The 24259-nt window shown below is 43.0% G+C and overlaps 2 protein-coding genes across 21 annotated transcripts in view; both read left to right on the forward strand.

Annotated features, from left to right (window-relative positions):
- Positions 1-24020, forward strand: part of LOC106581943 (peripheral plasma membrane protein CASK) — a 212035-nt gene extending 188015 nt beyond the window's left edge. For 9 of the 18 annotated variants that reach the window (XM_014164475.2, XM_014164474.2, XM_014164479.2 and 6 more), the window contains 12 exons: positions 2345-2430; positions 2522-2590; positions 6369-6443; positions 7318-7353; positions 12236-12280; positions 14726-14922; positions 15158-15273; positions 19571-19651; positions 19759-19839; positions 20332-20534; positions 20643-20726; positions 21254-24020. In XM_014164475.2, the coding sequence (XP_014019950.1) occupies positions 2345-2430; positions 2522-2590; positions 6369-6443; positions 7318-7353; positions 12236-12280; positions 14726-14922; positions 15158-15273; positions 19571-19651; positions 19759-19839; positions 20332-20534; positions 20643-20726; positions 21254-21430 (1250 nt within the window). In that variant the 3' untranslated portion in view covers positions 21431-24020. The remainder of the gene's footprint in view (positions 1-2344; positions 2431-2521; positions 2591-6368; positions 6444-7317; positions 7354-12235; positions 12281-14725; positions 14923-15157; positions 15274-19570; positions 19652-19758; positions 19840-20331; positions 20535-20642; positions 20727-21253) is intronic. The other 9 variants (XM_014164478.2, XM_014164483.2, XM_014164486.2 and 6 more) reach the window with 3 other exon arrangements.
- On the forward strand, positions 7360-12229 carry LOC123729556 (uncharacterized). Of its 3 annotated transcripts, none has more exons than XM_045704546.1 (3): positions 7360-9369; positions 9419-9580; positions 9633-12229. In XM_045704546.1, the coding sequence occupies exons 1-3, from the start codon at positions 9030-9032 to the stop codon at positions 10301-10303; spliced, it is 1173 nt and encodes a 390-aa protein (XP_045560502.1). In that variant the 5' UTR covers positions 7360-9029; the 3' UTR covers positions 10304-12229. The 3 variants fall into 3 exon arrangements, with proteins under 3 accessions (XP_045560502.1, XP_045560503.1, XP_045560504.1); XM_045704547.1 differs by having other exon boundaries at positions 7360-9219; XM_045704548.1 differs by having other exon boundaries at positions 7360-9144.
- Positions 24021-24259: the final 239 nt, after the last annotated feature.

Below are 24259 nucleotides of genomic sequence, written 5' to 3' on the forward strand. Positions count from 1 at the left end.
ATGTCAGAATAATAGTAGTGAGTGATTTATTTCAGCTTTTATTTATTTTGTCACATTCCAAGTGGGTCAGAAGTTTACATACACTCAATTAGTATTTGGTATCATTGCCTTTAAAATTGTTTAACTTGGGTCAAACGTTTCGGGTAGCCTTCCACAAGCTTCCCACAATAAGTCCCACAATAATTTTGGCCCAATCCTCCTGACAGAGCTGGTGTAACTGAGTCAGGTTTATAGGCCTCCTTGGTCAAACACACTTTTTCAGTTCTGGCCAAAAAAAATCTATAGGATTAAGGTCAGGGCTTTGTGATGGCCACTCCAATACCTTGACTTTGTTGTCCTTAAGCCATTTTGCCACACCTTTGGAAGTATGCTTGGGGTCATTGTCCATTTGGAAGACCCATTTGCAACCAAGCTTTAACTTCCTGACTGATGTCTTGAGGTGTTGCTTTAATATATGCACATAATTTTCCTGTGTCATGATGCCATCTATTTTGTGAAGTGCACCAGTCCCTCCTGCAGCAAAGCACCCCCACAACATGATGCTGCCACCCCCGTGCTTCACAGTTGGGATGGTGTTCTTCGGCTTGCAAGCCTCCCCCTTTTTCCTCCAAACATAACGATGGTCATTATGGCCAAACAGTTCTATTTTTGTTTCATCAGACCAGAGGACATTTCTCTAAAAAGTACGATCTTTGTCCCCATGTGCAGTTGCAAACCGTAGTCTGGCTTTTTTATGGGATTGATTTGCACTTTTCGCACCAAAGTCCGTTCATCTCTAGGAGACAGAACGCGTCTCCTTCCTGAGCGGTATGACAGCTGCGTGGCCCATGGTGTTCTCTGTAGACGGTCTCTGTAGATTGCTAGATCATACTAATGTGGCTCCTGAGAAGTCAAACACTTCTCCAGACTTTGTGAAATCTGGGCCTACAGTGCACTCGGGAAGTATTCAGACCACTTTACTTTTTCCACATTTTATTACGTTACAGCCTTGTTCTAAAATGTATCAAATTGTTTTTTTCTCTCATCAATCTACACACAATACCCCATAACTACAAAGCCAAAACAAGTTATTAGAAATTTTTGCAAATTTGTTAAAGATAAAGAACTGAAATATCACATTTACATAGGTATTCAGACTCTTTTCTCAGTACATTGTTGAAGCATCTTTGGCATCAATTAGAGCCTCGAGTCTTCTTGGGTATGATGCTACAAGCTTGACACACCTGTATTTGGGGAGTTTCTCCCATTCCTCTCTGCAGATCCTCTCAAGCTTGCTGCACAGCTATTTTCAGGTCTCTCCACAGATGTTCAATCGGGTTGAAATCCGGGCTCTCGCTGGGCCACTCAAGAACATTCAGAGACTTGTCCCAAAGCCACTCCTGTGTTGTCTTGGCTGTGTGCTTAGGGTTGTCCTGTTGGAAGGATCTCTCTGTGCTTTGCTTCGTTTATCTTTGCCTCGATCCTGACTAGTCTCCCAGTCCATGCCGCTAAAAAACATCCCCACAGCATGATGCTGCCACCACCATGCATCACCGTAGGGATGGTGCCAGGTTTCCTCCAGACGTGACGCTTGGCATTCAGGCCAAAGAGTTCAATCTTGCTTTCATCAGATCAGAGAATCTTGTTTCTCATGGTCTGAGAGTCTTTGCCAAAAGGTCTGAGTGCCTTTTGGCAAACTCCAAGTGGGCTGTCATGTGCCTTTTACTGAAGAGTGGCTTCCGTCTGGCCACTCTACCATAAAGGCCTGATTGGTAGAGTGCTGCAGGGATTGTTGTCCTTCTGGAATGTTCTCCCATCATCTTCACGGAGGAACTCTGGAGCTCTTTCAGAGTGACCATTGGGTTCTTGGTCACCTCCCTGACCAAGGCCCTTCTCCCTGATTGCTCAGTTTGGCCTGGTGGCCAGCTCTAGGAAGAATATTGGTTGTTCTAAACTTCTTCCATTTAAGAATGATGAGGTAAAGGGTCCGAATACTTATGTAAATAAGGTATTTCAGTTTTTTTTTTATACATTTGCAAAAATGTCTAAGCCTGTTTTCGCTTTGTCATTATGGTGTATTGTGTTTAGATTGCTGAAGAAAAAAAAGTATTTTATCAATTTTAGAATCAGAATGTAACATAACAAAATGTGGAAAAAGTCAAGGGGTCTGAATAATTTCCAAAGGCACTGTATATTCAGAGTACATGTAGGAGTGCTGATCTAGGATCAGTTCTGCCTTTTTAGATAATAATAAATAAGAATATACGGACAGTGGGAACCTGATCCTAGATCAGCACTCTGAGAATCATAATGAATACTGCAATAAGGACAACCTGGAACAAAGACTATGCCGTGTGTGTTGTAGGAACACTGCATGTAGGAGACGAGATCAGAGAGATCAACAGCATCAGTGTGGCCAACCAGACCGTAGAGCAACTACAGAGGATGTTGGTGAGTGGACATTGTGTATGCACGTGCGTGTACGTGTGGGTGCTGCGTGCGTGTGTACTTAAATGCTGAGTATGTGTGTTTGTGTCCACAGAAAGAGATGCGAGGCAGCATCACCTTTAAGATAGTGCCAAGCTACCGGACACAAGGATCCTCCTGTGAGGTAACGCACTGCAATTTCCCCCTCCCTTCTCTCCTTACCACATCCTCTGTTGATGTTGTGAATGTTTAAACTCCTGACCCTTTGACTAACCAACCGCCTGCCTGGTGGCTGTGTGTGTTAACGCTTTCTCTCGGGTGAGGTTCTGTGTGCTCTACTGTGTTCTGCTCAAGGCTGGGTCAGACGTGCTGCACACCAATTTCACAACCAAGATACTGGAACCCCCCCATAATGCCCCCCACCCTGACCCCTGAACCCTGGAACTCTGTGATCTGGCACCGACTACACACACACACACACACACACACACACACAGACCCCACCCCGCTGGCCAGTCAGTCACACAGAGACCAGAATTCCCTGTTTATACTCTGTAATGCCAAGTGGGAGCTAGTGATGATTTTAGCCTGGCAAATAACATTCCAGCATGACCTTGATGAGCAAGTCTTTGTGAGTCTACTGCCCCTCTGTGGCGAGATAGAGATGTGCAGGGATCATTGCTATTACGATTAGTAAGTAGGATAATCATTTTGATTTGATTGCACAGTCTATGAGCTCATTGAAGACATTGATGACGGTAATTTGAACTTGTTTATTGTGGAGTGTGAAATGTGATTTTTGTTGTATTGGTGTTACTATATAGTAACTAGATGATGTGTAACACCATCTCTAATGTAAGGCTGTTGTCGATGTGTAGTACTTGTGACCCCCCCCCCCCACACTCCTCTCCTGAAATAGCAACAGTTGTTATGTTATGGTGGCTTTGGCACCTGTCTGTCTGTGTATGCAGTAGGCATAGTTATGACGTGTGTGTGTGTGTGTGTGTGTGTGCGCGCAGAGGCCTCATGCCCATAGGGTGCTCAAGGGCACATGACCACTCAGATTTGTCCTTTTTTATATTTTTCAGACATAAAATGAAAGTTTTATCATAATTTTTTATATAAAAGTTGTATTTTGCGGAGGGGGCACACTGACTACTGTATTTTGCGGAGGGGGCACACTGACTACTAGACCAGGCAAGCAGAGTACCCCCCTAGTGCTGTTGCGGTGACTGTATTACCATCACACCGGCAGTAATGACCGCAGAAAAATTCCACATAATCTCCTTTTGTATCCTCTGGACATGCCTTTGTAGTACCCAACTAGCTAACTACCAACAGGTTCTAATGGCCTGGTACTCAGGGCTCTATTCTTCCTCTAACCACTCTGACATCAATGTAAATGAAATGTCTATCCATGAGTCTGGGTGAGAACGTATAGCCCTAGGCGATGCTGTTGGTTCATTGATTGTGCAGGGCAGCTTACAGTTAGCCTACAATTGTAGTGTATTTGATTTTGAATAGCCTAGTAATAGGGAATTTTTAGTATTTTCATAATTATTCATTCATTACATTCAGCTATACAGACCATCACCACCATGCATTTCCATCTCCTCTCTCTCCTGTATTCCTTTCTGGAGCGTGCAGAGGGGCTGTCAACAGTTTAGTGAAATATGTTTCGTTGTTGCATGTTACTATTGATGTTACCGCACAGATTTCACTTGGTTTCCCAAATTAAGCACTGGGTATTTTTTTATTTAATTTATTATTTAACTAGGCAAGTCAGTTAAGACCAAATTATTTACAATTACGGCCTACCCTGGTTAAACCTTCAACCGGACGACGCTGGGCCAATTGTGCGCCACCCTATGGGACTCCCAATCACGGCCGATTGTGATACAGCCTGGAATCGAACCTGGGTCTGTAGTGACGCCTCTAGCACTGAGATTCAGTGCCTTAGACCGCTGGGCCACTCGGGAGCCCACTCGGGTAGCTGAAGGTTCAAGGTTGGAGAGCCCATGGCACACAGAGTTGGGGCGGAATATCACCTGTCGGGCAGCGAGCGCATGCTCCTCAAACAGTGGTTGATGCGTGAAGTGAAATAAGTGTTCTTATATTTATACAGTGCATTCAGAAAGTATTCAGACCTCTTGACTTTATCCAAAGTTTGTTACGTTACAGCCTTATTCTAAAATTGATTCAATTGTTTTTTTCCCCTCATTAATCTAAACACAATACCCCATAATGACAAAGCAAAAACAGGTTTTTAGAAAATAACATTTTTTATGTATTTAATCCATTTTAGAATTAGGCTGTAGCGTGACAAAATGTGGAAAAAGGGAAGGGGTCTGAATACTTTCCAAATGCACTGTATATGTTTTGATTTTCTAAGACATTCTAAGGTTTGTATCATTCACAACTAAAGTTGCTAAAAAACTCCAAATCTAGCATATAGGACCTGTTTCAAATGATCACTTTTATGCTCAACATTGCCACTTCATATGTGCACTCGCTTAAAAATAAAAAATAAACATTTCAGTTTTATTCAGCTAAGTTCAATTATATTCATTCTTCTTACTAAAATCATTTATAGTCAAATAATGGCATGGGACTTACAAGCATATCTTGTCAACTAAATGAACAAGCCAATAGCATGGACCATAGCCAGGTAACATAGGCCTACTTATATTCTGTTCTTCTGAAATACATTCTCTTCATATCATAATGTTTCTTAAGACCTGACTAAAACACATCATGGATTTATTGTGATGGTGTAATTTAAATTTATTTATTAGATGTAGATGTTCCAAAGGCGTGCATCAGTGGCTTGTATGCATGGAGCCCTGGAGGTGATGAACCTGTTTACGTTAATTAAAGGTCAATTACTGTGAGACGCGCAGTCTTTTATGTGACAATAACCTGACAAAATGTCATGACCGCCACAGCCCTATCCCAAGTTAGAGTAGCTTGTCTAACTATCTTAGCTGGCATGCCTGCTGGAAAATTGCTCTACTTCTTGGGTTATGATACTATATACCAGTGTAGTAGGGATGTAACGATTAATTGATACACATTGGTCCCCATTTCTAATGTCTAAGATAAAAGTGCTACTTTCCCTGGACGCCAGACCGATCCAAATGTAGCATGCATCGGTCACAAAATAAATTCAAACGTTATGAATCGTCGGTGCACAAATATGACGTTATTTTTACCTTCCGAAAACACCTAATCTTTTGTGACAACCGATGCGTCCTCTCTCTCCTTCAGTGTCGAAATGCATTTTCTGACAGTCACTGCTCTACAAGTAATTTTGCATGGTCAAACTGCTCACAGTGCCCAGCTTCGCACGCTGACCAACACACTGTTCCTGATGTTGCACATCTGCACGACAACTTCAGCATTCAAATGCTGAAATGGCTAGCGTGATATTAGGCCTTATGAGTCGAGTTCAGGTTCACCATCAGCAATAGTTTTGGTAGTTTTGCTTGATAATTTCACAACGTGGACAGCAATCACTTTTACAATGGCCAAAATCATTCGATTTTGATATTCAAAGTTGTTCTTTGAGTATCAGGTTACACCCCCAGTCTGATTGTGGTAGTGGGTTGGTTGATGCCGAGTCTTCCTCATGGTTCAGCTCAGGTGCCTACATAGTACATGCACCATAGACATGCATCATTTAGTCTACTACACCTGTTGTTTATGAAGCATGTGTCAAATATTTTTTGTTTCTTTTAAACTCCTAAGCCATAACAGTTCTTAAAGAATCAGTGTACATCATTAATTAACGTGACCATTGAACAGGTAAAGAGGTGACCTATGCAGAAGAATATACCTGCTAAATCTGGACCACCCCCCCCTTATCCTCACGGACTTCTTGTCCCCTCTAAAATAATGGGTGCATGAAGCCCCTGTGCGCGCACGTTTGTGAGTGTGTGTCTGACCTGTGTGTCTTGTTACAGAGAGAGTCCCCCTCCACCTCCAGGCAATCCCCTGCCAATGGCACTGGCCACTCCAGTGTTAACAGTTCTATCTTGGTAAGGACCCCAACCCCTAAACACCCAACCAAACACCGAAACTGTCCCCTTCTCCCTCAAGTCGACCAACCCAGACCTTTCACTCCCTTCCCAGCTGTTGTCTGTTATCATTGTACTGTATATATTTTTCCAGTTTGATGAAACCCCTCTCCCATATTTTATGTATTTTTCTTTTCAGTTGTATATCACATTCAGTTATGATACTGGTTGTTCAGACCAACCTTTGACTATAGCCACATTTCCGATATCTCTGTTTACAAATTGGTGTGCTGTAAAACGCTGCCATGTGCTGTAAAAATGCTGCTGTGTGCTGTGCCTTTCTGCTGACAGCCTTTTAGTACGCAAAGGAACTGGGAATCCTCAGTCAGTCACAGAAAAGTTTCAGGTCCTTTACAACTCTGTTCCTATACAACTACCTCCACCCTTATCCACTGCTAGACCTACTTACCTAACGACCTACTCACTCACGTACTTACCTACCTCTTACCTACCTAACTACCTCTTACCTACCTACCTCTTACTTACCTCTTACTTACTTACCTACCTTCCTACCTACTTACGAACCTACCTCTTACCTATATAACTACGAACTTACCTACCTACCTACTAGCTGTATACCTTGGTATTGAAGCTGCTTTGCTTGCTTTCTGCTTCCTCTCTCTTTGTGAGGGAGAGAGACTGCCAATGCTCTTCTCGAACACTCATTAAAGCGCAACTCTGTTTGACTGTACCCTCTCTCTCTTTAAAGCGTTGACAGGAGTGGAGGGAATGTTCATGTCTGTGTGTTGTTGTGTTCCGTATACAGTGTTATGGTTGTCTACATGCCTGTGTCTGGTGTAAACTCTCTCTGTCACTGGTGGGCTTTTCTCTACAGGATCTGCCGTCTACCATCCAACCCAAGGGTCGACAGGTGAATACCAGTGCTCTCTACCCCGTAAAACAAACACACACACACACACTGAACTGTAACTCACAACCCCTCCATCCCTTCCCCCTCGTTTAACTTCTACACCTCTTTGTGTGTCTGTGTGTGTGTCACCCGTGTGTGCGTGTGTGCGTAAGTAAGCATTTGTGCACACGCGCAGTGTGCTTGCGAGTTCACATGCTCACCAGCCACCCTCCATTGACTAATTGCCAAGATCAACCCATATGAGTACACTCCATTCACTTCCAGTGTTGTTAATATTCTGTGGCTACAGATCTCCAAGCTGTTCCTGCATGTGTTTAGAGCAGGATAGTGCCTGCTGTGTCGGAGTCTGGCGTAGTGGTTAGCCCACCAGACTCCGGACCACATATACACCCGGCGACATGGGTACGAATCCCGTCTAAGCCCTTTATCTCTGTTTCCCTCTGTATCTGTCTACCCCTCTACATTCCAACTTTCACTGTCTGTAAAACAATAAAATGCCCCCCAAAATATATATTTTTAAAGAATAGTGTCTGTTAGACTGGGTAGTGGAAAATATGTAGAACTACTGTAAACTATGACCTCTCCCAAAGACTACTGGATATTGGCCTCAATCCAAAACACATTAGACTCCGAATCTGCTCCAGCTGCTCAGACATGTGACCTAAAAAGAGCACAGGCTGAATTCAAATTGATTCAATCCGATCCGATGCTTTTTGCCGAGTTGTTATTAAGATTTTGAAAGATTCCACCTGGTCCCATAACTCTCAGTTGAACTCCCCTGTGGTAGAGAAAATGTTCTGTCTGGAAAGGCTGATACATTTGAATGGAACTAGACTTCAAATATACAGTCAGGTCCATAATTATTGGCACCCTTGATAAAGATTAGCAAAAATCTTTGTTAAATAACATTAAAATGTGGCACTTAATTCATTGGTCATATGGCAAATACTGCTATTTGCCGTGACCATAAATAATACAATACTGAGCTATATTCTATATCCCAATGCCCCAGGGCAGTGATTGGGGACACTGCCCTGTGTAGGGTGCCGTCTTTCGGATGGGACGTTAAACGGGTGTCCTGACTCTCTGAGGTCATTAAAGATCCCATTGCACTTATCGTAAGAGTGGTGTCCTGGCTAAATTCCCAATCTGGCCCTCATACCATCACGGCCACCTAATCATCCCCAGTTTACAACTGGCTCATTCATCCCCCTCCTCTCCCATGTAACTATTCCCCAGGTTGTTGCTCTAAATGAGAAAGTGTTCTCAGTCAACTTACCTGGTAAAATAACGTTTAAAAAAAATATTGTACGCTACAAAATATATATATATATAATATCATTTTATACTAATACAATTGCTCAAAGTATTTTTTTTCCTCAAAGTTAGGTGTGAAAATTATTGGAACCCCTAAAGTTTCTTATTAATAAAAACACATCTATGTTAACATTCTACTTTTTTTTTTATTAATCTCAGTTTATGGAACTGTAAAATGTCCTTCCTTGGCTCCTTGTGTCACTGGGGTATAAAAATGAGGTAACATGCATGTAAAATCCCTTTTTCCTTCATCACCATGGGAAAAGGCAAAAAACAGAGACAAATGGTTGTTGACCTTCATAAATCAGGCAATGGGTACAAACAATTGCTAAAAAACAAATATACCACTTACCGTTATTATGGCAACAATTAAGAAGTTTAAAACCACTGGAACTGGGGTAAACTTGCCTGGTATTGGACGCATGTTTATCTTGTCTCCGCGCACAGTGAGGAATATGGTTTGGTATTGGTCTGGTATATGGTCTGGTATTGGACGCATGTTTATCTTGTCTCCGCGCACAGTGAGGAATATGGTTTGGTATTGGTCTGGTATATGGTCTGGTATTGGACGCATGTTTATCTTGTCTCCGCGCACAGTGAGGAATATGGTTTGGTATTGGTCTGGTATATGGTCTGGTATTGGACGCATGTTTATCTTGTCTCCGCGCACAGTGAGGAATATGGTTTGGTATTGGTCTGGTATATGGTCTGGTATTGGACGATGTTTATCTTGTCTCCGCACAGTGAGGTATATGGTCTGGTATTGGACGCATGTTTATCTTGTCTCCGCGCACAGTGAGGAATATGGTTTGGTATTGGTCTGGTATATGGTCTGGTATTGGACGCATGTTTATCTTGTCTCCGCGCACAGTGAGGAATATGGTTTGGTATTGGTCTGGTATATGGTCTGGTATTGGACGCATGTTTATCTTGTCTCCGCGCACAGTGAGGAATATGGTTTGGTATTGGACGCATGTTTATCTTGTCTCCGCGCACAGTGAGGAATATGGTTTGGTATTGGTCTGGTATATGGTCTGGTATTGGACACATGTTTATCTTGTCTCCGCGCACAGTGAGGAATATGGTTTGGTATTGGTCTGGTATATGGTCTGGTATTGGACGCATGTTTATCTTGTCTCTGCGCACAGTGAGGAATATGGTTTGGTATTGGTCTGGTATATGGTCTGGTATTGGACACATGTTTATCTTGTCTCCGCGCACAGTGAGGAATATGGTTTGGTATTGGACACATGTTTATCTTGTCTCCGCGCACAGTGAGGAATATGGTTTGCGAGGCATAGAACAGTTCGAGGGCCATAGCTGGAGAATTACAGAATTTAGTCACATCTTCGGGTCTCCAAATCTACAATTAGATGCCACCTCTATGCCAATAGGCTCTTTGGATGCCAGAAAAAAATGCCTTTATTGTGAGCAACCAACAAATGTAAACTCCTGGAGTTTGTTAAACGGCATTGTTACTTTGATTGGAACCGGTGCTATGGTCAGATTACATGAAAATACAGCTCTTTGGTCACGCACACCAATAGTGGGTTTGGCGTCAAAAGAATTTGATGTTATGGGGTTATTTTGCTCCACTGGTCATGGGGCCCTTTTAAGGTCAACGGCATCATGAACTTAGCCACAAACCTGGTTGTCTCTGCTAGAAGGCTGAAACTTTGCCGCAAGTAGATCTTCCAGCAAGATCAATAACCTGTGATTGGAGGAATGGTCCCTGCCAATGTGTTCTCCAGTCTCATAAAGCCTTTTCGAAAAAGGCTCAGTGCCATTATACTCACAATGGGAGGGTGGCGGAGTATTGAAAACGGGTGCCAATATATTTTTGTATTAATTGTTAAACAAATCTCTTTCTCTGAGCAATTTTATAATATAATTGTCCTTTTTTTTTGCATACATAATATAGATCAGTATTTATATTGTTATGTTATAGTCTTTTTCAAATGTTGCAAGACATTTTGGACCTGACTGTAAATGTAAATATTAAAATCCAGCTTTTTTTTCCCTAAATCAGTTCTCATATTCTATTCACATTCTATTCATATTCTCCTGGATATTATTTTACCTTCCAATGAAATGATCATAATATAGTCGCATGGAGGAGTGAGTTGTCCATCAGTCTGTCTGTCTATGTTCTATGTACAGCCTTAATAAAATAAGCCAGAGCTTCAGACATCCAGTACTACCCCCACCCTGGTTCCTCTCGCTCCCCAGCGCCCCTGCCTAGCCCAGGGACTCAGTGCTGTGTGGTCCCCCTCTACTCACCAACACCCAGATCCTCCCCTTAACACATAACAGATTGTGATTGGCATCCCAAAATCAGATCACTTAGTAGACTGGTGATCACCAGCCCTGGTCCTTGATGGCTATAGGGTAGTACAGGCTTTAGTTCCAGCCCAGCAATAACACCCCTGACTCTACTTATCAAGGTGTCTATGATTATTGTTGATGGCCAGTAGATATAGTACATGCTGGTTTGGGATTTATGTCTGCTCACCCTGTGGGCCTATAGAACGATAGCTGGTGACTAACTGTAACTGTGTAACTCAAGAGTATACACCCAGTTAGTAAGGATAAATCAAATCCTAGCTGTAAACTAAGGACAGAGGCCTTGTTAAAACAGTGGTCATAACCCTCCATCACCCTCCTCTATTGTCGTCTTTGTGAACCCCAAACCAATAGCAACACCATCACTGTCTGTCTGTGTAGACTCAAACACCCATCCTAAACCCATATACCAACGGAAACCCAACAAACAACTTGACTTTAGCTTAATCTAATAAACTTAACCAAAGCTGAACCTAACCAAGGATAGTGACATTGCGTACATGCAGTGTGTAGATTCCACCGGTACAGGCCGCCCACGGTAGCACTGTCTCACAGAGACATGGCTGCAGTTACAGCACTGAACTGCACAGTCACACATTACACAGCATTACACAGTCATTCTCTACTCAGATAACTAAGATGCATGCATAGGCGGGATTGGAGAGTTTTGGGGGGGGGTGCCGACCCCCCAAGCCTCCTATAATCTCGCCCATCACTATGTGACATAATCATCAATTATGACCATTATGTTTGAAACCCATAACATAGATCACTGATTTGACAGTGTTGGATAGGTTAAAGCTCTTCCATGTCCAATCCAGTCATTTCAGATCTTTTAAAATCAAGCCAGGAAGAAAGAAGAAATGCGTGTTAAAAAGCATTCCAACGGACGTGTCTCGTCGTCATAACCAGGGTTGGGGTCAATTCCATTTCAACTCCTTTCAGGGGATGAATTGAACTTTTTTATTTGAATTGTACAATTCTCATCGACAGCAATAGAAATGAAAACTTCAATTCATCGCAATGAACTGAAGTAAAGTCGAATTGATCTCCAACACTGAAGTGGCATCATCCATGTCAATCCCCTCCCATCACCATCACCAAAGTAGAGTTAAGGCTTAACAATCTCCATCTCCCCTGCGCTCTGCTCACCATACTGTGTGTGTAGACACTCCGTAGTCGTTTTACTGCATGATGTGTGTGTGATGCTTTCACATCCTAGATGGTCGTACCCAGACCTCCAATCAAGGATAAAATGTCCATCAAGGTAAGATATAATGGAGCCTCCATAGTGCTAAACCATAGAGATAAAAACAGCAGACATCCTAGGAAATGTTTATCTCTATGGCTAAACCATAGATATTCCTTTTAGATGACTGTAATAGCAATAGTTTGTAAACAAAAGACCATCCCATACAGTACAATCTAACTAAGACCACTAAAACTACAATGCAAAACCATAGTGTTTGGATTGTTGTAAAAAGTCTAGTCAAACTGTATTCAAAATGCATTATCATAAGGTCTCAATACAATTCTCTGAGAAAATGAATGAAATCAACATATTGCCTCATACATCTTACTTTATCAGACAAGAACGGTAACACACGACTGGTAGTCAGATCGTAAAGGTGTGCTAAATCAGTCAGGGATACAGAAAATGTAGATTTTGATTTAACATGACCTGTGGCTAATTCTAAAAGAGACAATCCCATGTTAACGATCCCTGTGCCATTTACAGTGCCTTCAGAAAGTATTCATACCCCTTGACTTATTCCACATTTTGTTGTGTTACAGCCTGAATTCAAAATGGATTCAATTGATTTCTTACCAATTTACACACAATACCCCATAATGACAAATGAAAACATGTTTTTAGAAATGTTTGCAAATGTATTCAAAGTTAAATACAGAAATATCTAATTTACATAAGTATTCACAATACTTTGTAGAAGCACCTTTGGCAGCGATTACAGCTGTGAGTCTTTCTGGGTAAAGTCTCTAAGAGCTTCCCACACCTGGATTGTACAACATTTGACCATTTATTATTTTCAAAAATCATCAAATTGGTTGTTGATCATTGCTAGACAACCATTTTCAGGTCTTGCCATACATTTTCAAGTAGATTTTATCAAAACTGTAACTCGGGAACTTTCACTGTCTTCTTGGTAAGCAACTCCAGTGTCGATTTGGCTACAAGGTGAATGTGTCTGGTGGAAAGCAGACTGAACCGGGTTTTCCTCTAGGATTTTGCCTGTGCTTAGCTCCATTCCATTTCTTTTTTACCTGAAAAACTCCCCAGTTTTTAACGATTACAAGCATACCCATAACATGATGCAGCCACCACTATGCTTGAAAACATGGAGAGTGGTACTCAGTAATGTGTTAGATTGGATTTGACCCAAACATAACATTTTGTATTCAGGACAAAAAGTGAATTGCTTTGCCAAAATGTTTTGCGTTATTACTTTAGTGCCTTGTTGCAAACAGGATGTATGTTTGGTATATTTGAATTCTGTACAGTCTTCCTTCTTTTCACTCAGTCAATTAGTTTAGTATTGTGGAGTAACTACAATGTTGTTGATCCATCCTCAGTTTTCTCCTATCAGAGCCATTAAACTCTGTAACTGTTTTAAAAAGTCACCATTGGCCTTATGGTAAAATCCCTGAACGGTTTCCTTCCTCTCGGGCAACTGAGTTAGGAAGGACGCCTGTATCTTTGTAGTGACTGGGTGTATTGATACAACATCCAAAGTGTTATTAATAACTGCACCATGCTCAAAGGGATAATCAATGTCTGATTTTTATTTTACCTCCCTGGTCTTTGTGGTTGAATCTGTTTGAAATTCACTCCTCGACTGAGGGACCTTACAGGTAATTGTATGTGTGGAGTACAGAGATGAGGTAGTCATTCCAAAATCATGTTAAATACTGTTATTGCACATGGAAGTTATTATGTGACTTGTTAAGCAAATGTTTACTCCTGAACTTATTTTGTCTTACCATAACCAAGGGGTTGAATACTTATTGACTCAAGACATTTCAGCTTTTCATTTTTAATTAATTAGTAAACATTTCAAAAAACATTATTTCACATTGACTTTATTGGGTATGGTGTGTAGGCCAGAGACACAAAATCTCAATTTAATCCATTTTAAATTCAGGCTGTAACACAACAAAATGTGGAAAAGGTCAAGGGGTGTGAATACCTTCTGAAGGCACTGTATATCAGGATACTGCCTCAGAAAAGAGAGGCTCATTTATACCACAACTTATGTTTTGTATTATTCCCCTGTGAGATACGAACAGGCAGCGACATACGCACACTACTGCCCACAGCCCATAGGGACAGGTGTCCAACCTGGCAACCGGAGAGAGAGGCTCATTTATAGCACTCAGCTATTTATATATTTTGTCCCCAGTGAGGTAGAACTACCCATAGGGAAAGGTCTCCAATCTGACAACCCATTAGTCTATATAGCCACACGCCACTCCTCCGTCTCCAGGTCTCCAACCTGGCGACCGGGCGTCACAGGAAATAATGCCCATCCCATCTCAACACAACTGCTCTCTCTCGCTGTATCTCTCTGTCTCTCTCTAGCCCTCTCTACCTCCCTCTTTCTCTCTCCCTCACCCTCGCCCCTACCTCATCAGTGACTCATTTACCCCATTCCGTTGTGAACTCTAACCTCTTACCCCTGTCTGTGTGTCACAGATCTATGTGAGGGCCCAGTTTGAGTATGACCCCTCCAGAGATGACCTCATCCCATGCAAGGAGGCCGGGATTCCCTTCCGGGTCGGTGACATCATCCAGATCATCAGTAAAGACGACCACAACTGGTGGCAGGGCAAACTGGAGAACACCAAAAATGGAACTGCAGGGCTCATACCCTCACCAGAACTCCAGGAGTGGTGAGTAGACACACACATCGTGATATAACCCAGATCTCCATCTAGAGAATCATTCAGACTTAGAAACCAGCCCCAGAACTGACGAGCTAGAGCATTTTAGGATGTAGAGTAATTTAACACAGAACCCATATTTAGAGAGAACCTGATCTAAGCTCCCAGAATGAACCCTCGAAGAACCCAAAGAAAGCCTGGAATGTTTGAGCAGATGATTGAGTTTTATTGGGTGTGTTTCCAGGCGTGTGGCATGTATAGCCATGGAGAAGACTAAGCAGGAGCAGCAGGCCAGCTGTACCTGGTTTGGCAAGAAGAAGAAACAGTACAAAGACAAGTACCTGGCCAAGCACAACGCAGGTACACACACACACACACACTCACACACTCACACACACACACACACTCACTCACTCACTCACTCACTCACTCACTCACTCACTCACTCACTCACTCACTCACTCACTCACTCACTCACTCACTCACTCTCACAAATACCTGACCAAGCACAAAGAAGGTACATACTCACTCACATCCATTCCTCAGCTGTTACTGCATGGATTGTGAGAGTCTCACATGTGTGAGAAGGTGGCATGCGGGTATGAGGGAGAGGGAGGGAATCTGGGGGCAGGGAGGGCATGGAGAGTAGGGAATTCAGGTAACAGAACCTTGTAACCTCCGCTGGCTCCAGTGACATAGTCATAGCAGTGAGACCTGGTGCTAGGGCACAAGGGCAAGCTTAAATATGAGGGCGAGTGTGCAGTTATCAAGTTGGCATGCACAGTACGAGTGTGTGTATCACAGGAGGTTGGTGGCACCTTAATATGGTTTCCATGTGTTTGATGCCATTCGATTTTTTTTCCATCCCAGCCGTCCTCCCCTCAGCAGCCCCCTGTGGCGTGCATGCACATTAATGTCTTGTTTGCATGTGAATATACATGTGTGAGAGGGTTTGGGATTGAGAGTGTGTTCCAAAGTGCCTTAGACACTCACCACATTAAAGACAGTAGCCCACATTGAATGCCTCAAACCTACTTCGTGTCTCCACCAAAGCCTCTTGTTTCCTATGGATAGTTGAACACAGTGTGTGAGATGTAGAGGGCAGCAAACATTGTGTCTGTGGATCTCGGGTGTCCGTGATCGCAAGGTGGCTGTCTCAACAGACCAGGCCAAGGCCAATGTGCAGGAGAAACTGACACTGCCATGTGTGTCTGTGTTAGGACTGCAGCGGCTCAAGTGACACCAGTAAGAGGCGGAGGGAGGGTGAAAAGGAGGTGGAAGGGAAGGGGCCATGGAGAGGACTTGCAGAGTTAAGAGGGGTTGAGAGAAGGAAAGAGAGGGTTAGGGGAGGTACTGGGGGAGGTACTGAGGAAGGTGGGAGCCTGGAAGTTGAGCTATAGAGCTGGGATGAGATGGGTTGAGGGAGGGGGAGGAGTATCAGGCCACCGGTGTAGTTGGCAGCATGAACTGTCTGTTGCAGATAGACACAGCCCTGACCTACCTGACCCACATTAAGCTGTTGCAGATAGACACAGCCCTGACCTACCTGACCCACATTAAGCTGTTGCAGATAGACACAGCCCTGACCTACCTGACCCACATTAAGCTGTTGCAGATAGACACAGCCCTGACCTACCTGACCCACATTAAGCTGTTGCAGATAGACACAGCCCTGACCTACCTGACCCACATTAAGCTGTTGCAGATAGACACAGCCCTGACCTACCTGACCCACATTAAGCTGTTGCAGATAGACACAGCCCTGACCTACCTGACCCACATTAAGCTGTTGCAGATAGACACAGCCCTGACCTACCTGACCCACATTAAGCTGTTGCAGATAGACACAGCCCTGACCTACCTGACCCACATTAAGCTGTTGCAGATAGACACAGCCCTGACCTACCTGACCCACATTAAGCTGTTGCAGATAGACACAGCCCTGACCTACCTGACCCACATTAAGTTTCATGAGTGCTCAGGCTTTGCCCTTTAACTGGGTTTCAAATGATGGTGAAGCCTGGGCACTCCCAGAACAACTCAGGCTCACACAGATGAATGTAGCTGGGAACCTGGATTAGTGTTTCAGGTCCAGATCTAGATAAAGACCACTTCTCTTGACTTAAACTTCCCTCCGTATTTATTTGGACAGTGAAGCTAAACCTTTTAAGTGTTCGGTCCCGTAGTCCTAGCACTACATCAAGCTTGTGACTTCACACATGCATTTGCAGTTTGTTTTGGTTGTGTTTAGGATTATGTTGTGCCCAGAATAAATTAATAGTAAATCATGTTTTGTCATTTTGGAGGCACTTTTGTTGTAAATAAGAACAGAATATGTTTCTGAACCCTTTTACATTAATGTGGATGCTACCATGATTTCAGATAATCATGAATGAATGGTGAATAAAGAGTGAGAAAGACAAAATATCAACTCCCCCCCCCCAAAAAAAAGAATGCTAACCTCCCCTGTTATTGGTGGTTTGAGGTTAGCCTGTTTTGGAGGCATGATCTTTGTGCATCTGTAACTTACAAGTGGATGATACCAGAAATGCATGCAAGCTGTATGTGTAAAGAACCAACTGTGAATGTTCATATTGCTTCTCCTAGTAACAGCAAAGCATGCTATCATTTTGCTTTACATTTTTAGCTTGCTCTCTAAGCATTCATATCGGAGTCGCTCATATAGTTTTTTTTTGCATGAACTATAGACTGATTTTGAATGTAGTCTCATTCTCCTCAGGTACAGTTGGTGTGAGGATGAGAAGTGATGTGGTGGATAGCTAGCAGCATGTTCATAGTACAAGGCCTATGACTCCAGGCCCATTCTAATTCTAGAAAGATGCGTCTTTCCTACTTTCCCTCCTCAAGAGGCCAGAGTGTGGTGCTCTGGGTAGAAGTTGCCCTTTAGACACAGATCTCAGGTCAGTATGCCCTGCCCAAATCCGAATCCTTAACCATTAAGGGGAGAAATACAATACTGACCCTAGATCATCGTCTATGAGCAACTTCATCCTACTCCGTTGGGTGACTAATTTAAAGAAGTCAGTGCATCAGCGCTTTGCTGCTGCAGTGTAGTATTGCTGTATGTGTAGTAACTACTGTATTGTGTAACTGAACCATGTTATGACCCTGTCCATCTCTCACGCTGTCCCCTTCAAAATGGCCTCTCTGCATGTAAGTAACAACCAGTGACGGTATCTGGCTAGCTAACGCCTCTTTTGGTTTGGTCTGATTCTCTTTCACTCTGTTTCTCTTTTTCCATTTGCGTTGTTATTAACCCTTTAGTTGACCAGGTGTCAGTCCCAACGTTTCCGTTTTGTTTCTGTTTTCCCGCTCAGAGCAACAGAGATCCAGCACAAAACGGAAAGAACATAGATCATTTTTTTTCTGGTTTTCTTCCTCACCCATACATTTAGTTTATTTTGGTGTTGTGTGTTTCAGATCTAGTCAGTTGTATTTTAACATGGTGCATCTGCCCCAGGGAAGAGTCCCCATTTGATATCCCTGAATATCTTTCTCAGAATGTGACACATGGTGCACAAGGTTATAGGTTGGCTTAAGGTCAATGACACATGCCAGACAATAAGAACAGAGCAGCAGAGAAAGCAGGAAGCAGGAGAGAGTGAGCCATCCTCAGCCATTAGATATATATATATAGAGAGAGAGAGGGATGAAAGAACAAGGATAAGAGAAAAAGGAGTGGAGAGAAAGCAGGAGAGACCATTCTATCCCAGAGAGAATACATGGTGCTCCTGGTGTTGTATTTCCCATGTCACACACACACACACACACACACACACAAGCTGTTAGGTTCATGTTACCGTAGAGGTGACGTTAGCAGTACCCTGTGTGCAGTACCCTCCACTGTAGGTAGGGTAAGGACACATGCTAATGCTGTACAGACTCCCAGGAGTGTCCAGTACTGTGTCCTACTGTGCTTTGTTCTCTCCTCCATCTTATTCAGCTCACCCCCTTCCATCTGTCCCATCTATCCCATTGTTTATTTCCAAAAATGTAAAAACGTAACACACACATACATTGTGGTGTCACTGCGTTATTCGCTTAAACATAATGGTCGTTCACCCTAACAGCTACAAAGTAGCCTCAGAGTAGAAGCAAAACATTGAATATTCTCCCTTCCTGTTTGCCAAATGTAAACAGTCTTATCCCAAATCTCTCCATCTCATTCGATTAGGGCATTAGCCTGGGTTAGGATAAATTACTCCTCAGATTTAGCTATTTGATTTAATGGTGTCAGGTTTAAGGACATACACGCCATTGAACTTATACGACTCCAAGGAGAAGTTCCGGTTCTATCTATCCTTGTAACATCATAGTTCATTATCTCCCAGCTGTCAGAGACAATATGTCTACTCCTTCATCTCATGGCTAGCCTGGGTGCTAGTCTGTTCCTCTTTTAGCCACCTTGTCCTTGTCATTCCCAGATGTTGATATAGTGTTGTTGAAACAGTACCCAGGCTATAATTTTCTCCATTAACAACTAACTGTCACAGACATTCTCTCTGTCCCATAGCTCCACCTCACTGTTAGGGTCCTGTGTTCTCCCAGTGTAAACCACTACTATGGAAGTCTGTCTGCACCTCTCCTTCACAGTATCTCACTACCCCTCTCTCTTTCCTCCGCCCTCTTTTTCCAGTATTCGACCAACTAGATCTCGTCACGTATGAAGAGGTTGTGAAACTGCCTGCGTTTAAGAGGAAAACACTAGTCTTGTTAGGTAAGTAGAGGCATCCATACTAGCATACTACAGAGGGTTGTGACGTATTGGCTAACGGTACTAGGTAGTGTGCTCCTATTGCGTTCTGACTGCTCTCTCTTCCAAAGGTGCCCATGGAGTGGGCAGAAGACACATCAAGAACACACTCATCACAAAACACCCTGACAGATTTGCCTACCCCATCCCACGTAAGACACACACACACACAGATTTGCCTACCCCATCCCACGTAAGACACACACACACAGATTTGCCTACCCCATCCCACGTAAGACACACACACACAGATTTGCCTACCCCATCCCACGTAAGACACACACACACAGATTTGCCTACCCCATCCCACGTAAGACACACACACACAGATTTGCCTACCCCATCCCACGTAAGACACACACACACAGATTTGCCTACCCCATCCCACGTAAGACACACACACACAGATTTGCCTACCCCATCCCACGTAAGACACACACACACAGATTTGCCTACCCCATCCCACGTAAGACACACACACACAGATTTGCCTACCCCATCCCACGTAAGACACACACACACAGATTTGCCTACCCCATTTCACGGACGACACAGTCACTGACTCACTTTGACCATCCATTGTGATTATCGTTTTTACTCAACCCCCCCTCCTCCATTTCATCTCTCCCTTCCTCCCTCCCCAGATACGACCAGACTTCCTAAGAAGGACGAGGAGAACGGGAAGAACTACTACTTTGTGTCACATGACCAGATGATGCAGGACATCAGTAACAATGACTACCTGGAGTACGGTAGTCACGAGGACGCCATGTACGGCACGCGGCTAGAGACCATTCGCCAGATCCACGAGCAGGGACTCATCTCCATACTGGACGTAGAGCCACAGGTGGGTGGGAGGGCGTATTTTCCACTTGTGAACACAGAGGGTCTTCTCAGGCATAATACACAGTCACAAACACACAGGCCAGCTGACCTGTAACCTGTTCTCCATTAGGCCCTGAAGGTCCTGCGGACAGCAGAGTTTGCTCCATATGTTGTTTTCATCGCCGCGCCAACCATCACCCCTGGCATCAACGAAGTAAGACGTGTACACACACACACACACACACACACACACACACACACACACACACACACACACACACACAAGTCAACCTTTTTGTTGTAATATTGGAACGGTCTGCAGCTGTAGCCACTCTTCTTTTTTCTGCACTCCTCCATTTTCTTCTCTCATCACTTTCTTCATTCATTTATTTTGCATGCTGTGTGTGAGATTCAGTTTTTCCGTTTCTCTTGCGTTCCGTTGCATGGCTCTCAGCTCCCCAGGTGGTGCAGGAAGCTGCCAGTAAGTATGAGTGGAGAAAACGCCGGCCATAGTCAGTAGTGCTCTATTGTGTTGTACAGTATATTGCCTCAGTAAACCAGCTCACTCCTTTCTCTGAATGAGGGTTACTATTCCTTCTTTAACACCAGGCCAAGCAAAGAACTGTCCTGAATCCCTACCCATCCACTCTATACCCTCCCTCGTTCTCTGTCAGATTCATTTAATGGTGCTTTATTGGTAAGACATATGTCTCTCTCACCCCTCCTTCTCTCTCTCTGTAGGATGAGTCATTGCAGCGTCTTCAGAAGGAGTCAGAGATTCTTCAGAAGACCTATGCCCATTACTTTGACCAGACCATAATCAACAACGAGATAGACGAGACCATCAGACACCTAGAGGAGGCTATAGACCTGGTCTGTACCACTGCACAGTGGATCCCTGTGTCCTGGGTCTACTGAGGATAGGAAAGAACACCTTCTCTCCTCCCCTCTGTGTCTTTCTGGGTCCACTGTACCTGTACAGACACCACCCCCTCCCTCTCCCCTCCAATGACTCCTCTCTTTCTCTCCTCCCTCCTCCCTGTCTCACTGGCGATGCATCTCTGTGAAAACTCCCATCATTCCTTCGGAAAAGAAAAGCACCTCAACCAATCAGAAACCTCTGTGTACTGCACATGACCTTCAGCAGCCAATCAAACTCTGCCCTTACAGACTACCTAGCCGTAGTGTTGTATAAACAAATAAGTATTGTCATGTCTGTATTATCTAGGAGGCAACATTTTTGCAGATGTTTGTTTTAAAGAGACAGTACTGTATCTCCTCCCCAGTAGTGCACTGCAGCCTTCTACATCATGTGACTGTCTGTGCCCCCATCAGCCCATCCATCATGGATGTTGTAGTTCTTAGCTGTCCCTCTGTTGTAGTTCTTTCCCTGCACTACAATTGCTGTTTGTGGGTATTCTCTTCCTCTCTCTCTGGACAGACTGAAGAGAAACACCACAGCCTCCCTTTATCTGGATCTCATCCTCAACACCTTTTATTTATCTGCACCTTTACTCCTCTCCTTTATTAGCCATTATCGTCTACTTCATTCACATAATCTTTCTCTGTCTTATTGTTCATGTAGTTCAGTTTCATCTTGGTTCATTTTGACTGTACATGTTATTACACCCGAGTGGCACAAGCTACTGCATCTCAGTGCTAGAGGCGTCACTACAGACCCTGGTTCGATTCCAGGCTGTATCACAACCGGCCGTGATTGGGAGTCCCATAGGGTGGCCCACATTTGGCCCAGCATCGTCCGGGTTAGGCTGTCATTGTAAATAAGAATTTGTTCTTAACTGACTTGCCTTAAAAAATATATATATATATAGAAAAACCCTAGCCCCACCCCCTTCTCCCCTTCATACACACACTCAGACGGGGTACTGTCTCTTCTAAATGAATCCATAAATGTTTTAGACATTTGAATGAGGTCCCATGCATGTTGGACATTCGCAAGCTTCCATGCCGTCTGTCCATGTTCCCCCAGTGTTCTGCTGTAACATCCTCCCAACTGAAAACCAACATTCCACACGTATGGAAGACTCCATTTGACCAAGGGAGGAAGCAAGGGGAACAGGAAATAACCAACAAAAAGAACCTTGACACCTATGCACATACCTTGCCATTTCAGATGACATTTCTAAAAACAGATTTTTCCAAATCGACCATGGTATCAATGTGTTTGTAAAAACAAATGTGTGGTAGAACTTTATAATAACTCCACGTAATAAAGCATTTCATGGATTAGTAAATAGTTTAAAGGTGGGAGTAATGATTCACAAATAAAGTAACCTAGTTATTCATACACAACTAAGTATTTCATGATTCATAAGATCATAAGTTGTTTAAAATAGGACCTTATAAACCATTTACTAATTATTAGTAACTCTTTTTGCATGGCCTCATCTAAAGTGTGGGCTATTTATACTTTATAAATACTTTGTTTTGAGTGCAGTATAATTTCTCACAAGAAGATGGACATGCCATTGGTAGAGACATTCCAGCTGTATCTGATGCTTCTTAAGGCCTTAAAATGGCCCCTAGAACATATCAATGGTTAAACAATAAGCACACAATAGAGAAAATATGTTGAACATTTTATTCCATCTATTTATCCAACCACGTATTAAATATTGTGTAATTTCGTCAGCTGTGTGAATAAGTTCTGGGTCCATATGTATTAGAAATTGGGAGTACCGGTTTGCAAAGTCTCCACCCTCGCAAAAATAAACTCGGTTTGCATTCGCAAGGTTAACAACATTAGCAAAACATTCACAATACAATTCTTCCTCAAGTCCTTGCAACAGTTGTGTCACAACAGTTTTTTGTGAATAATGTTCAATATAGTTCTTTTAACATCCCTTTGTTTTATGCCTATTCTTCTACCATTGATATGTTCTAGGGGCCATTTTAAGGCCTTAAGGAGCATCAGATACAGCTGGAATGTCTCTACCAATGGCATGTCCATCTTCTTGTGAGAAATTATACTGCACTCAAAACATTAAAGTATTTATAAAGTATAAATAGCCCACTTTAGATGAGGCCACACAAAAAGACAAATTATTATTATTAAAGTTCATAAGGACCTATATTAAAACAGCTTATGAATGGATTAATGATGAATAAACTATTTACTAATCCATTAAATGCTTTATCACGTGTAGATAATATAAAGTTCTACCAAAATTGTCTGTGATTTGTTGTATAAGATAATCAAGAGGGGAGGGGATAAAATTACAACTGATTGCTGATTTGCCATTTCAGAAATGTGTTGTCTGAGAGTATTTCAATTAAGTTTAATCAATGAAAGACTAATGCTGATTTGTATTCTGCAACTGTATAACTATATGGAAAGGATATTTACACTACGTTTTGCAAGGTGAAGTCTTTGCAAAGGAATAGGAGGTAGTTTGTGCATCTGAATAACCGTGTATATGAAATATGACTGATGATATGATTGCCCCAGTGTAAAATAGTCTACAATGATAAAGTTCTTCAGTATGAACAGTTTTTTCACATATATTTCCTTTTATGTGTTGGAAAAAGTAACCTGTGTCTGGCTCTTGTCTTTGCACGCGCAGACTCAAGTAGTCTCAAAACATGTTTATTCAGCCAGATGACATTCAGGTTCATAAGCAGCATGTCTCAGTAATGTCATTCATATTACTGTAATCCCCACAGTGCATTTCTAGTCACACTCCAGTGGCGTAGCGCAGTTTCGCGGGGCCCTCTGCAAGGTCCGTG

This window comes from Salmo salar, chromosome ssa21, assembly GCF_905237065.1.
Source record: "Salmo salar chromosome ssa21, Ssal_v3.1, whole genome shotgun sequence".
Taxonomy (NCBI): Eukaryota; Metazoa; Chordata; class Actinopteri; order Salmoniformes; family Salmonidae; genus Salmo; species Salmo salar.